A 16,444-nucleotide genomic window follows, 5' to 3' on the forward strand; every position below is an offset into this window, starting at 1 on the left:
TTCCTGTGGTCATGTATGGATGTGAGAGTTGGACTGTGAAGAAGGCTGAGCACCGAAGAATTGATACTTTTGAACTGTGGTGTTGGAGAAGACTCTTGAGAGTCCCTTGGACTGCAAGGAGATCCAACCAGTCCATTCTGAAGGAGATCAGCCCTGGGATTTCTTTGGAAGGAATGATGCTAAAGCTGAAACTCCAGTACTTTGGCCACCGCATGCGAAAAGTTGACTCATTGGAAAAGACTCTGATGCTGGGAGGGATTGGGGGCAGGAGGAGAAGGGGACGACAGAGGATGAGATGGCTGGATGGCATCTCTGACTCGATGGACGTGAGTCTGAGTGAACTCCGGGAATTGGTGATGGACAGGGAGGCCTGGTGTGCTGTGATTCATGGGGTCGCAAAGAGTCGGACATGACTGAGTGGCTGATCTGATCTGATCTGATCATCAAATCATAAAATATCTGGGTTGATTGGGTATCAAAGCTGATGATTACCAGTATCATAAGATCATACAAAGTCTTGGGAATCTATGACTTGAGACAAAATCCCCAGATGCTCTATATAGATGCTATCTATAATACAGGTAGAAAAAGAAGAGAATCTGATGGTAATTTTAAGAGTTCAAACTTACTGTATATAATTGCCACTGTATATAATTAACAGAGGGGAATGATGGTAGGTGTAATTTCTAATATAAACAGATTACCAAATATTTTTTTTAGGTATCACAAAATAAACACTGAGTCAAATCAGGGATTATCATAGTATAAACAATTTTATATTTCATAAAATAACAAATAGTACTTTCAGGTAATTCATACCGCTAATAGCTCAAACTGGGTTTAAAAAATGGGATCATGGAACTCATATATATGTATAGTCTCTTTCTTTATACAATTGTATAAACACCATTCTTTATACAAGACTCTCTAAATACCAATATAATGCATGTAAAGTAATACAAAAAAAGCATAAACATGGAGACAATTCTGCCAGCATTCACTCACTACAGAGATCCATTTACAGACTCTATTTACTAACTGTTAAAAGTCCCAAGACCTTGTAATTAATGATATATCGAGTCAAAACAACATCATTCCAAAGAGGGTGAATTTATAACTTATGAAAAGTAGAGCTGTAGAAATGATGTAGATTTGTTTTTTAGGTCAAGTATGTAAACAAATCAGGAAGGGTTGCAAAGGGGGTGGAAAAATCTATTAGAAGGTCCTAAAATGCACTTACGCTTGGCTTTAACTCAACGAAAGTCTGACTGATCAATATTCATATATTTGAATCCTGCCCTTTATCTGGGTGAAAGCAGCAAATATGAAATAAATAAAGAGTTAGATTCTGCCTGTCAGTATTCTACAGCAGGCAGTCCATCACCTTGCAATGAGTACTCCCTGGGTGTCTATGAGACCCAACATTTACCTACAGCACTAGTATGGCTACAGGCCCAAGAACTAGTAGGCTGTTATGGGCTCAATTGTGTCCCCTCCAAAATTCATATGTTGAAGTCCTAACCCCTAGCACCTGAGAATGTGACTTGTAACTTGAAGACAGGATCTTTAAAGAAGCAGTTAAGTTACAGTGAGGTCCTTAGAGTGGGCCCTGATCCCATCTGCCTGGTGTTCTTAAAAGAAGGTGGCACATAACATACACAGAGGGAAGACCAAGTGAAGACATGGGGAGAAGGAAGTCATCTATAAGCCAAGGAGAGAGGCTTCAGGAGCAACCAACCCTGCCAACCCTATGAGCCTGAACTTTTAGCCTCCAGGGTCGTTAGGAAATAAATTTCTGTTGTTCAAACCACCTATGGTTTTTCCAGTAGTCATGTATGGATGTGAGAGTTGGACCATAAAGAAAGCTGAGCACCGAAGAATGGATGCTTTTGAACTGTGGTGTTGGAGAAGACTCTTGAGAGTCCCTTGGACCACAAGGAGATCAAATCAGTCCATCCTAAAGGAGATCATTCCTGAATATTCAATGGAAGGACTGGTGCTGAAGGTGAAGCTCCAAATCTTTGGCCGCTTGATGTGAAGAACTGACTCACTGGAAAAGACCCTGATGGGATGCTGGGAAAGACTGAAGTCAGGAAGAGAAAGGGATGACAGAGGATGAAATGGTTGGATGGGATCACCGACTCAATGGACATGAGTTTGAGCAATCTCCGGGAGTTGGTGATGGACAGGGAGGGCTGGCTTGCTGCAGTTGCAACGAGTCAGATACAACTGAGTGACTGAACTGAACTGAAGCCATCTAGATAAGGTGGCTTACCAAATTACTCTTTATCAGTTCAGACACAGATCTATCAGTTTAGGTTCTTTTTTATTTTTTCCTTATAGAGGTCACAAAATTTCTGTAAAGGAAATTGATAATTTGAACAAAATGTATAAAGATGCTACATGCTCAAGACTGATACAGCATATATTGAAAACAGTTCACATAAGAAATCTATTGACAATAATCAAACGCATCCATCATAATTGATTCAATCATCAAAATCCAAAAATGAAGAAAACCTCTCCATGTCTTATTGATATGTTTCTCATTTCCACAACTGGCAGCTCCTTAAGTTCATTCTCCTCCCTCCCCTCTTTCTTCTTTAATAATTAAAAAAAAATTGTATTTGCCATAGAGATTCTTCATGAAATGGATTATGAATTTTTTTCAAAACCAAGAAAATGATTTCTGATAAAATGAGTTTTCTTTCCATACTATAACCACTACTACCAAGAGTACATGCATTTTTTATTTGACACATTATGAAGAAAAGATTTCAGTTATTCAAGATGCCTTATGGAAACGTACAAAATAGTACACAGTTTTATTTTTTTCTTTACCAAATCAGAAAACATCCAGAATCAAATTCAAGACTTGTTAGTAAAATAAGCATAACTCAATGACAGATGGTTATCAAAACGCTAAGAGGAAGTTAAAGCTAGTGCTTAACCATTTTGTCTATTTTTGTGACTTAGAGAAAATAATTACTGGCTTCTACATCGTGGTGTATATTATGACTATTCTGTATAATCACATGTAAAATGAACATTTAGAAATTTAAATAATATTTCATATTAATATGGCTTTTTATCTTTACAAATATTTTAACATGTTTCTTTGGTATTTCTGAAATTAAAAATAACTTGGCTGCTTCATCATTCAATTTAATAGCTATTTTTCAGGGATTAGTTAGAATTTATATTTAATTATTAAACACTGAAATAAATGCTACAGAACATGGGGTGATGAATACAGATCACAATTTTCAAGCATATTATAATTTATAACTGCAATGCTATGCCCTCTAACTGACATGTTTACATTATTTAAAGCATTTTTAAAAGCATCACTCAATGCCAGAAGCCCCTCAAAACAAGTATAAATAAGAAGTAGAAAGAGTTACACAAAGCTTTAGGCCAGATTTTCTACCTGATGTATTCAACCTAGATGCAGTCACATCAAGGTTTGATGTTTGACCAGTTTTTCTGTTAGGAGCAGTGTCTTCTAGATAATAAAAACTGATAGAACAGCTATAAAACTTGTAAAATGCCATTATAGGGGTCCCATAAATGTAAAACTGCCAATAGAGTTTGGGGATTTATACCTAGTTTTCGTCCCTTCACAGAGGCAAACATGCTCAAAGCCATTATAATCACCCTTCAGAATCAGATAATATTCTGACAGCTCAGTTTCCCTGACAAAGGAGTCCCAGGCAGGATCCAGGAGGCCCAGGTGCGCTGTGTCATGCCAGTATTTAATGCAGTCTAATATCAGATAGATGCTAGTGAGAGAAAATACTCTGAATAAAGTACAGATAATAGCATGGACAGCCACTCATTGCAAAATTACTTGTGCTCATCACGCTGTGAGCTTTGTATTAAATTTTTTCTGTCAAGTGGCAGGAATCATGGGGAGAAGTGCCTCAGAAAACCCTCCTTGTAACCTTGGATAAGGATCTATAATATTAGGCTTTCATATGATAATGGCAAATGATGCCCTTTTTGAAAAACTGCTGACTGGTAATGAAAGTTCTAATCAGATTGTGGTTGGAGGGGACCAGGAGGTGGGAACGGTCCCTGAGACAACCTTCTTCCCCCCACCCCTTTAGTAAATTTAGCAAACTTGACAAGATGGGTGAGCCTGAGAGCATTTATCTTACATGAATTTCCAACAAAGCCCTTGAGGTTGTTTTATAAAACGAGAAGGTGGTGGTTTAATAAATGCCGGGCCACCTGAGGCACTTTCATTAAAGGCTTTCTCTAGACAACATCACAATGCTTGCGATATTCGCCTGTGCTCCCTCTAGAATACAAACCTCGCCTCTTCAGGGACAGTGGAGACTGTATGTGAAGGCATGAAGGAAGATGATTCCATTTGCCTTTTGGTGCACAAACTGTGAGTAACACCATTATAGTTAGACTTTATATTCAAATGAGCTTATTGTCTTCTATTCAAATGAGTTTATTGTCTTCTATTTGAATGCAAAATTCTCCAAGGGAAAAAAAAAAGTGAGGACATTGTGGAAGAGTTATCAGTGATGAAGATTAATCCCACGCCATTACTTCAACTACAGCAATACCTACTCGTTTAAACTATATACTAACCTTTTAAGAATATTAAAAGTATTATCCTTTGTTTTAACTTCCTAACTAACCCACTTACTAGAAAACTGCAGGGACTTGAGATGCCTGACAAGATATGGAAGTTGATCATTCCTCTAAGTAATATGAGGCTTACTGTTAATGAATTTTTAATGTAATTTCTAATGTCAGTGGATGCATTTTCAAGTCCGAGAGAGCCAGGGTAAAGAGGCAAGATTCATAGATGTTTTCAGCCATTTCAATGGACTTACCATCTGTGTAGGCTTCTCTGCGCAGATGTCCTGGCTGGTGTTTCTGCTTCTTGGCTGGTCTGGCCTTCTGAACTACGGCAGCACTCATGTTGCTGTCTGTAGAAACAGGACTTGTGGGTCTAGGGCACTGGGAGGCATGAAAATGGCGGCGGCCTGAGGAAAACAATCAGAGCCAAACTCAACAATAAAGTTTAACAGTAATAATCAAAATAAAACATTAAAACTAGAAATATCCCTATTAAAAAAAAACCTTAAATGATTTTAGTAAACAAAGCTGAGTTGCTTCAGTCGTGTCTGACTCTATGCAACCCTATGGACTGTAGCCCGCCAAGCTCCTCTGTCCATAGAATTTTCCAAGCAAGAATATTGGAGTGGGTTGCCATGCCCTCTTCCAAGGGATCTTCCTCAGTGGCTCAGCAGGTAAAGAATCTGTCTGCAGTGAAGGAGACACAGGAGATGTGGGTTCAATTCCTGAGTCAGGAAGATTCTTGCCTGAAAAATCCCATGGACAGAGGAGCCTGGCAGGCTATGGTCCATGGGTTGCAAAGAGTCAGACACGACTGAAAGACTAAACTTATCCTAGTAAACAATAGGATTTTTGTTATGCTGCTTGAGCTATCCACTGGAAAAAATAACCTAAAAGTATTTCATAGTCTTCTTTTTTATATAAACCTTGGTACTTTTATTCTGCTAAAGTTCTTAATACCTAGGCATTAAAGAAAAACATTGTAACTATTTTTGCAGCCACCATCACTAAATTGTTCTTGTTAAACAAAACTGTTAATTAAATTTTAACATAATATATCCAATGTCTGTTTCTTTCTCAAAAGGAATAGCCAGAGCCCTTAAGAAGTCCATGTTCTAAGAATAAACAGTACAAAACATGTCCCTTATTTTAATTGAATATGTTTGTGCTCTTTTCTGAAGACAGACTCCTAAATTTGAGTACATTCTCAGGCATTTTTTCTTACGGTGGCCTAAAATTTAGCTAGCTCACATACCTAGACCGGCCAAAACTACTCATACCCCTGTTCTCTTAAAAGATATTTATTTGCTTCTTCTGGATATTTAAAGTGAGCCCCTCAGAGACTTTTATGTGTTTTGGTGCTGGGGTAAGTAGTTTTTCATGATTTTGATCTTGGAGGGACAATATTCACAGGTGATAAATGAATCTGATACTCAGACATGGTACACTGCTGTGCTCTCAAATTCTCTGGCTTTCTTACAGAGACATAGTACAGCAGCACAAAATATTTAATCCATAATGGCAATGGAGATCTATTGGCCGTATCCTTGATCTTTGTTATTTTGGTTTCTTGAAATTCCAGAGATTCAAATGCAGAACTTTCTGTTGTATGACAAGAAACTTCAGAGAGACCAAGACAACATGTGTTCTGGCTATAAACAGTAGCAGTCACAGAAAGTAAAATCAACGCATTTACAGGTGATAACTGAAGCATTAAATAATAGATATTAATGTGGCCTAGTGAGAAACAATGTGATTGGATTGTTCATTCATATTAACTTCAAGCTATATGATAAGCAGCACCCTTTCAGGAAAAGAACATTTTAATAGGCAGACTCCAATGCATGTTTTGTTCATTATAATCATGAGCTAAATGAAAGTCATAAGAGCTACTAAATTACAATACAATGAAATATTAAACCAAACTCTCTTTAGCTATGATGGAGACTATTACAATTAAAGTTATATAACCATGAAAAAAGAGAATTAGGGCTGAGACTGAACCCATTTCTCATTCTATTGTGTAAGGCCATCTACTGCTCATAGACCCTGAGGCATGAGGTCATTTACAGACGAATTTTCAAAATTATTTCTATGTCTCGTTGATTCAATGAACTGAAAAACACCCATAATACAATATGAAAGCAGTAGTTTGAGATGCTTAATTTCATGTAGTTATTTTTTTATAGAAGATTTAAAAATAAGGAGAAACAAAAGCTATATATAAAGTCAGATGTTATTTATTAGGAACCATAGATTGGTTTGCATATTATTTTATTATACGCAGCAGCTCCTACGGGAAAAAAATGAACACCGGTTTAATATCTTCAAGTATAGGCCTGGCTAAAATAAGTATGCATTCTACAATAATAGTTTGAGAGATATTGGACATATTTTTTTCCTATAACATATTCTTGATTAATAATATATAGAAAAAAAGCTTTATGAAGTGAGTTAAATTTTCTTTGAATATATTCTACAATGATAAGAAATAATGACCAATTCAACATCTAAAGAGACCATGGAAAATTCTTTTGGAACATGGAAAATAATTGCAACAATGTGATAGTTACTAAGCTAAGAAAATAATAAAATAAGATAACAACTATTGATCTGCTGTGATAATCTTTACTTTCTCAGAAATGTCTCTCTTTCTTATTGATCACATTATTTTTATTCTATTTGTATATTGTTAGTTACCAGAAATATCACATATATTGAACATGTATAGGAATATATATATTCCATTTTACAGAAATTAAAATGTGAAAAATATATACTTAAAATTTTTTTCTTTCTCATACTATTTACTTTCTAAACAAAGATGGGAGGAGGAAATAAGTATAAGAGAATTAAAACATAAGAATGGATATATAGTAATTAAAAACAGGCTACTAGCAATAAAAGGGGAAATAGAAAAAATATTTAAGTATTTAGATTAACTTGCTCTCCAAATTATTAGATTAACAATGTTTAGTTTAAGCATAGAACACACTTATGCTTGCAGAAGTATATATATTATAAATATCTTTATATTTTCTCAATTAAATTAGTATTCTAATTGAGATGCATGAAAAGAATGGGGGTTAAGGAGAAATAGCCCACTTTCCAACAGTTGAGTGTCCCCCCAGACATTTATCTATTTCTCCTGGATAATTTCTAATTACACGGGATGAGTGAACTACCTCAATTAATTTTATTTTGGTGACTTTTTACATCTTAAAATAATATATATATATAACACAATCTCAATTGATCACAGGCATTCCAAAAGAAGTTGCACTTATATTTGCTAAGACTATCTTAAGAATGAAGACTTCTCATATGATTTATTAAATAAAATAGAAGATTTAAAAAGTCTTGTCAAGAAAAAGGGAGTAGGCATGATACTTCATAATCTTGGGCCTTGGTCTCCTTGCTGTGCTCTACTTAGTGGTTCAGTCCTGTTGGACTCTGTGCGACCCCACTGATGGTAGCCCACCAGGGTCCTCTGTCCCTGGGGATTTGCCAGGCAAGAACACTGGAGTGGGCTGCCATGCCCTCCTGCAGGGGATCTTCCCAACCCAGGGATCGAACCCAGGTCTCCCTCATTGCAGGTGGATTCTTTATTGTCTGAGGCATCTGGGAAGCTCAGCAGTCAAAAACCAGGTGGTGACAGTTGTATGTCATATAGGACATAAGATTATGGAGATAATCAGCAACTGACAAATACACATAGAATTCTCTTTTTTCTTTCCTCTTTCAGCTTGGTGAGAAGTGTACAACTTACCAGCAGCATCCTGCATTTGGCGCCGGGCTACTTTCAGACCAGCATACTCCGCTGCTGCTGCGACCGCCTGGGCAAAATCGGCATCAGTGAAAAAAGAGCCATCAGAAGAACTAACGCTGGAGCGTCCACTGGAAATGTTGTCCTCCTCTGAGGCAGAGCCCCAACCATTGATCATGGACCCAGTGACAGAGCTCTCCAGGTCCCCGACACTGGAGGCAGGGGTCTGCTCCAGCCCACGTAACAAAAGCCTCCTGGTCTGCATCTTGGCTACTTCCATGTCGGCTTCGTCTTCTTCCTCTTCGGGCGCATCCGTATCCATATCTGAGACAAGGGGTCCTGAAATGTAGCCGTAGGTGTGGGGTGGGGAAATCGGCCTTGGAGGTGGAGGTGGGCTCACCGGCTGCCGTCTGTAGGAAAATGAATAAACAGGTATGGCTTAGCTCATTACTTAGGACACAAAAGTGTAAACTAACCAAGAAATTCACATAGTGATAGTTTAGTCACTAAGTCTTGTCCCACTCTTGCGACCCTATGGCTGTAGCCCACCAGGCTCCTCTGTCCATAGGATTTTCCAGGCAAGAATACTGGAGTGAGCTGCCATTAAATTCACAAGCTTCCATGGAGCTCATTTGTTCAGGAAAAACAATGGGAAATCAGGGTATGCTTAAAGTATTATTTTTGAGTTGTAAGAAATTTATCTCAATACCAGAGGTACTTTTAAGAAAGCTGGGCTACCTTTTGATTCAAGCTTAATAGAAATAGACTCATCTATGGATAAGTCTCCTTATGTTTTATCTTTTGAGTTGTTGTTGTTCAGTTTCCAAGTCACATCCAACTCTTCATCACCCCATGGACTGCAGCACACCAGGCCTCCCTGTTCAGTTATGCTTAGTTAAAAAGGGGTGAAAAAAAGTGGTAAGCAATACCTATTTTGAAATTGACACCTATGTATTTGTCCCAAAGCATATGGAATCCTGGGGCTTCCCAGGTGGTGCATTTGGTAAAGAACCCGCTGGCTCAATGCAGGAGACACAACAGACACCAGCTCCATCCCTGGGTGGGGAAGATCCCCTGGAGGAGGAAATGGCAACCCACTCTAGTATTCTTGCCTAGAAAATCCCATGGACAGAGGAACCTGGTAAGTTACAGTCCATGAGGTTGCAAAGAGTCAGACATGACTGAGCATGCACGCATGCTCTATATGGAATATTACTGACAGCGTACAATGACCAAAGACAGTAGACATTAATTCTGAAACAGGCTGCTCCATAAATGTATAAACATGTTCCCTTCCCTGTCCTTCATGGTCACTCCTACCACTGCAAGCAAATGGACATACTCATTTTGACTATAAGAGAGTAGAATTTTATAGGATTAAAATATTATGCATTGAGCATATGATACAATTTCCTTTAGATTTTATTCTATTAAAGAAACAGCCAAGAGTAATTTTTCTCCAAATTGCTCACTTATAGATATTATTAGCTATTTTCAAGTATATGACTTTTACCATTATTCCTCCTATCTGTTTAACAAAATGTTTACAGGTATTTTTCTTAGTGCTCTGGATTTAAGTTCACAGAGTTAACAGTAACTGGTTTCCGCCATCTCTCCATAGATCTAGAGAACCTCAGTTAAAAGCAGTCTTTCCTCTCCCCTCCTGCACCATCAAACACAGTGAACAGAAGATGACTAAGAAGGCAGAGAGCACTTAGACAGTGGAAAGCAAAGTTTGTGGGAGGAAGTTATTCCCAAGTGGGAAGAATGCCAAGTGATTAACTCCTAATTGGGAAAATACCTGAAAAACAGGGAATGCATGTAGTGATTCTACCTGGAGGACCACCTAGTGAAGTGCTCAACAGCTTTAGTCAGTGCTCTTGTTGCTGTTCAGTTGCTAAGTCATGTCTGATTCTTTGCAACCCTGTGGACTATAGCATGCCAGGCTCCTCCATCTTCCACTATCTCCTGGAGTTTGCACAAATTCATGTCCATTAAGTTGGTGATGCTATCTAAGCAAGGTTACAAACAGCTGTCTAAATGAGGCTGCATGCTAAGTTGCTTCAGTCATGTACAACTGTTTGCAACGCTATACACTATAACCCTCCAGGCTCCTCTGTCTGTGGGATTCTTCAGGCAAGCATACTGGAATGGGTTGCCATGCCCTCCTCTAAGCAAGGGTTAAAAAGGTAATGGAAGGGAAATCTCTTTTCAAAAGGTCATGACAACACTTCATCAAACTCTGAGCTCCTGAGAATAAAGAGGATAGAGTCGCATGTACCCCAGTGCTCACTGCAGCACTGTTTACAATTGCCAGGATGTGGAAGCAACCTAAATGTCCACTGACAGATGAATGGATAAAGAAGATATGGTAAACATATATAATGCAATATTCCTCAGGCATAAAAGTGAATGAAGTTGGAACATTTGTAGAGATGTGGATGGATCCAGAGTTTGTCATACAGAGTCAAGTAAGTCAGAAAGATAGAAATATTATATATTAATGCATATACATGAAATCTAGGAAAATGGTACAGCAGAATGATTTGCAGGGCAGGGATAGAGATGCATATGTAGAGAACAGACGTGGACGCAGTGGGGTAAGGGGAGAGTGGCATGAATTGGGAGAACAGCATAGATACATTTATACTACCAGGTGTAAAGAGCTAGTGGGAAGCTGCTGTATAGCACAGGGACCTCAGCTTGGTGCTCTGGCATGCCCAAGAGGGGTGCATTGGGGGTGGAGGAGGGAGGCTCAAGCAGGAGGGGATATATGTATACATATGGCTGATTCACTTTAGTGTACCACAGAAACTAACAACATTGTAAAGTAATTATACTCCAATAATATTAAAACAAAACAACAAAAGAAAAACAAGCCTGCCAGTGTAAGCACTAGTGCAGGAGGGTAGGTGAGATTAGGATTTAGTGTTCTCTGGTGCCCCTATGGCTTGGGAGACTAGCAGAGATACAGTATGAATGCCACTGACTGGTAGTCTACCTGAAGATGTGGCTAAATTGTTCAAGAACTATGCTATGCTATGCTATGCTAAGTCACTTCAGTCGTGTCCAACTCTGTGTGACCCCTAGATGGCAGCCCACCAGGCTCCCCCGTCCCTGGGATTCTCCAGGCAAGAACACTGGAGTGGGTTGCCATTTCCTTCTCCAATGCATGAAAGTGAAGAGAGAAAGTGAAGTCACTCAGTCGTGTCCGACTCTAGCGACCCCATGGACTGCAGCCCGCCAGGCTCCTCCGTCCATGGGATTTTCCAGGCAAGAGTACTGGAGTGGGGTGCCATTGCCTTCTCCGGTTCAAGGACTACACACGTCTATAGATGTTGTCCAGGATAGAGTGCTTCATCAATGGAAGCTGGTGCCAGCCCCCTTCCCTCACCATCCTTATGATACTCATAGAGCAAGATGAGACAGAACAGTCATTAGGGCTGACCAAGAAGAAGATTGGATCCTTGTCCACTTTATTCTTTTTATGTATCCTCATCCTTACCTGAGCACTTAAGAGAATTGACTGGGAAGAGCAAGATAGAAAGTGATTAAAAACGGAACACACTAGTTACTCCATGTCACCATGGCTACAGACATGTTCAGTCTGCAAAAAAATCTGGAAGTGTATCATTATAGTTTTAAAATTAATAAGATCGAGTAATAAATTAAAAGAAAGCATACAAACAAACCCATATAGTTTCTGGTCAAGATCTAATTTGCAGACCTGCTACAGAGAGAAAAAGGGAAGTTCAGTATAGCACAGTGGTTAGGGTGGCATGATAGTTATCTGAAGAAAAAAGTTTAGTGCTTTTTATTCCAATGAACTGAGACACTTCAATAAACATGTTTTATTAACACAAATAGAAAGCATTAAAAATGAAGGATTACTAAAAATACTATAATTAACTAATTGGCTGAGCACCTACTTTCCAGCTAAGTATTATACAATGTTAGCTTATTTAATTCTCACAACAGCATTCCAGGGTATTTATTTTATTATTGTTTTAACAGATGAGGATATTGAAATTCAGAGGAATTAAAGACCTTGCCAAAGGTTCCCATGACTAGTATGTATACAATTTAGAATTTAATCTCACATTCCATTTCCAAGGCGATGGCCTTTCCTCTAGGTACGGTGTTTTTATACATAAATATTCACCTATACAGGCTTCCCAGGTGGTGTGAGTGGTAAAGAACCCACCCACCTGCCAATGCAGGAGATGTAAGAGATGTGGGTTCGATCTCTGGGTCAGGAAGATCCCCTGGAGGAGGGCACTACAACCCACTCCAGTATTCTTGCCTGGAGAGTCCCATGCATAGGAGGGTTACAATGAGTTGGACACGACTGACGTGACGTAGTACACATACACGCATGCACATATACACAGGTGTATGTACATATGTAACATATTGATATATACATATACACAGTTGTTTAGTAAAATGTGTTATTTTTCGTCATTTCTGGGTGGTTTCTAATGCATCTGTGTGTGGTACTAGAAGAAATATGAACAATGTACCAAAGCTGAAGTTATTTAAGAGATTAAAATGGATAATTGCTTCAATATGGAGTATGTTATACACACAGGGGGAAAACCTTTGTTTAATTTGTTTTGCAATAAAATACCATACTTAAAAGTCAATTTACAGCCTTTGTCAGCAGGCACATCCAAAATACCACAAGAAACTTCTTTTTTTAAATACATGTAAGACTTTTTAGCACAAAAGGAGCTATTTTGACCATCAGTGAAGGGATATAGGACAGCCAACTTCACAATGAAAAGATGTCAGCATTGTTGTATGTGGATAAGTCACATTATGTGAAGCCAAAACATCTTCATGTTAAATGAGGACTGGCTTTTAACTACCAACACCCTGGGCAAATGCTGGGGAAAGACAGAAAATTTTATTCAAACCATCTGTAAATAAGGCAAGCCCAGGGAACGTGTGATAAACATGTACAGTTTGAAATATGTAATATATTCTATTTGAAAACAAAAAGCTATTTCAAGATGCTGTACTCAAGTGGGACTTGCCACAAATAAGCCTCAACTCCCTTCAATTTTTCCCTCTGTGGGGTTTCAATGTCTTCTGAAATAATGTACAAGTATATGGCTGCGAATCACAATACTCTAGGCTCCTGCAAAAATGATGCCTTCATAAACATGTTCAAGAGAAGAAGAGAATAATTCCATTAATTTATGAAAGCAGGTATCTATATAGTTTACCATAAAACATTTGCCAGGCAAAAGATGAAAGGGAGAAAATACGTACCTCCGATTTTTTGCTAAAACTGGTATAGCTTTAATATTTTGTATGATTAACTATTCCCCAGTTTTTAACAGACAAGATATTTAATTTTCTTTGACTTGTTTTCCTTCCAACTATATCATACTCAGTTCATCTATACTAATAAGATAACAGTGAATTTCCTATTCCATAACTACAGTAAACACAATAGTATCAGAAACTTTTTAAAACAATATATGCAAATACATTTAATTATATTATTTTCATAGGCTGAAAAGAGAGATGAAAGATTACTATTATGTTAGTTAATCTAGTTTTAGACAAAAATGGAATACCTTAGAAGCTCATTAGAATGTCAAAATTGTATTATCCACAATAATGCTAGTATGAAATACTTATCTAATTAAATATTACAGTTTTAATGGTTTTAGCTCAGTAATTTCTTATTCATGTACATTACACTATTTATAATGTCCATAATAAATAAACATAAAAGTAAAATATGCATTCATTCTTTAAACATTTACTCTGTATCAACTATGGTGAAGAAACTTCTAGGTCCAAGACCAAAGGAATCACAAGAAACAAGACCTTAGGTAATGGCTTACAGTTTTCACTTTAAGACAGAAATATTCAATTTTAAGGCACTCACATTTAATAAACTAACTATGCCACCAGGCCATGGCAGACTGTATTTTACAAAGATGTTCCTAACAGTATCTTCTATCCACAGTGGTCTTCTGGGACGAGAATTAGCCATCCCTTTGTCAACAGTGGGAGTTTAGTTCTATGTCCTGAATCTGGATGGATCCCACAACTGCTCTGACCATAGAATATGGCAGAAGTCAGACTGTGCCAGTTCTGAATGTAGCTCTTAACTGGCCTGGCAACTTCTTTTCCCTGACTTATAAGTAGGCTGCTGCCATGAAAGAAGTGCCACTCCCCTGAGACCCCTGTGTTATGAGAAGCCTGGGCTATGGTGGGGAGACCCTGGAAGATGAGACTACATGTGGAGAGAGAGGCTATGGAACCCTGAGATGGCAGACATATGAGTGAAGAATCTAACTTGGAAGTAGATCTCGCAGCCCCAAAGACCAGAAGAGGCCATGTGGGTTGGTGATGAATTACCCAGTTGAATCCTTTCAGAATTTCTGACTTGTGGAACTGCAAGTAAAAGAAAATGGTTTTAGGTGATGACATTTTAGTGTTGTTCATAGGCAGCACTAGAAACAGGACTCAGGCACTATGCTAGAAATTCAGTTAAATAAAACAGACATAATCCTTGACTAAAGGGACTTATAGTCTAGTGGAGGCGACAAACAGCTAATTAAACATGCCATGATAATGCAGTTTTCTCCAAGCCCCAGGAGAGAAGACATCTAGGACACTGTGGGAACATGTAGAATTGGCTCCAACTTAGAGCTGGGGCATCAGGGAAAGACTGTATGGAGAGTAGTTTCCATTTAATCTTGGATGGAAAGGATACACAAGTATTAGCTCCATAAAGAGAGGGGATAATGACGGCCTCTGGAAGACGAGACGGCCAGTGGAAAAACCTCAACATGGCTGAGAGTGCTGGGTGTTCCAGCACTTGACTCTTTGGAAACCTGGAGTAAAGGCAACAGCCACACTGAGGAGGGGAGTGAAAATGGCTAAGCATGGGGAGGCACGCAGGGGTCAGATCACAAAGAGCCTTGATTGCTCCATTAAGGAATTTTGCCTTTATTCTAAGGGAAATGAGAGGTCACTGAGAGATTTTAAGCAGTGGAGCGACTTGATCAGTGTTGCATTTTAGGAAAATACCTCGGCACCGTCTGCAGCAAGATGATTAGGATGAAGAAAGGGCAGGGCTAAAGGCAACAAGACCACTTATGGACCATTACCGGAATAGAGACAAGAGAAAATGGCTGGAGGAAGTAGCAAAGTGCCTTTATGGCTGGAGATACGTGCATTGCTCTGTGTGATCATCAAGCAGTAAAAATCTGCAGGAACAGGTACTTGGCTATAAAGGTCTGATTCTTTGGAATGAAATTCATAAAGAAATAACTATCTGTCTTTAATGAATGTATCATTAGTGGAGTGACAAGAAACAGAAGTCATCTACTAAATGGGTAGGTTTCTGAATAGGCTAAGGATTTGAAAAGAGGCTTGACTCAAAGACTTCACTAGAGATGGGAATTACAGCATCGTGTATACTATCAAAAAACTAGACATGACTCATATGTCTAATATTTAGGAATTTTAAAAATAAATAACAGTACATATTTGTTTAAGGTGAATATCTAAATAGTCATTGGCATGGAAAAATTCACTCTTCAGTGAAAACAGTACTTAATAAGATTATATTGGCAAATATATCATCACATCACAAATTCAAAGCAATATGAGATTATATAGAGATGAAGGTCAGAAAAGATCTTTACTGAGGATTTAGCAGTGACAATTTCTGACTACAGAGATCATTGGTACTTTTATATTTTCACTTTATCTATATTTTCAAAAATTTCTAGGGTAAACATGTAGGATACACCTTCAGCATAGAAGAGTAGTAATAGGTTTTTGTTTAATGGGCTTTCATCTACTTCTTTTTCAAAAATATTTTCAGGCAAATTAAACATTTTATTATTTATTTTATTTTTTTCCCCGTGCTGCACAGCATGTGGGATTTTAGTTCCCCAACCAGCGATTGAACCTGTGCCCCCTGCCTTAGAAGCGTGGAGTCTTACCACTGGGCCACCAGGGAAGTCCCATGGGCTTTCATCTACTTCTTATTAGTGCCCAGGTTTATTTCCAGCAGCAATCCTGGAGATACGATTCTTAATACCC

At 38.3% G+C, this 16,444-nt stretch overlaps 1 protein-coding gene across 1 annotated transcript in view; it reads right to left on the bottom strand.

Moving 5' to 3' along the window:
* The window catches only part of ROBO1 (roundabout guidance receptor 1), a 1,262,210-nt gene that overhangs the window by 14,551 nt on the left and 1,231,215 nt on the right, over positions 1-16,444 (bottom strand). The window contains exons 28-29 of the mRNA XM_055567829.1: positions 8,369-8,775; positions 4,854-5,006 (exon numbers count right to left, since the gene is read on the bottom strand). Coding sequence (XP_055423804.1) covers positions 4,854-5,006; positions 8,369-8,775 — 560 coding nt within the window. The remainder of the gene's footprint in view (positions 1-4,853; positions 5,007-8,368; positions 8,776-16,444) is intronic.

This window comes from Bubalus kerabau, chromosome 2 (assembly GCF_029407905.1).
Source record: "Bubalus kerabau isolate K-KA32 ecotype Philippines breed swamp buffalo chromosome 2, PCC_UOA_SB_1v2, whole genome shotgun sequence".
Classification (NCBI taxonomy): Eukaryota; Metazoa; Chordata; class Mammalia; order Artiodactyla; family Bovidae; genus Bubalus; species Bubalus kerabau.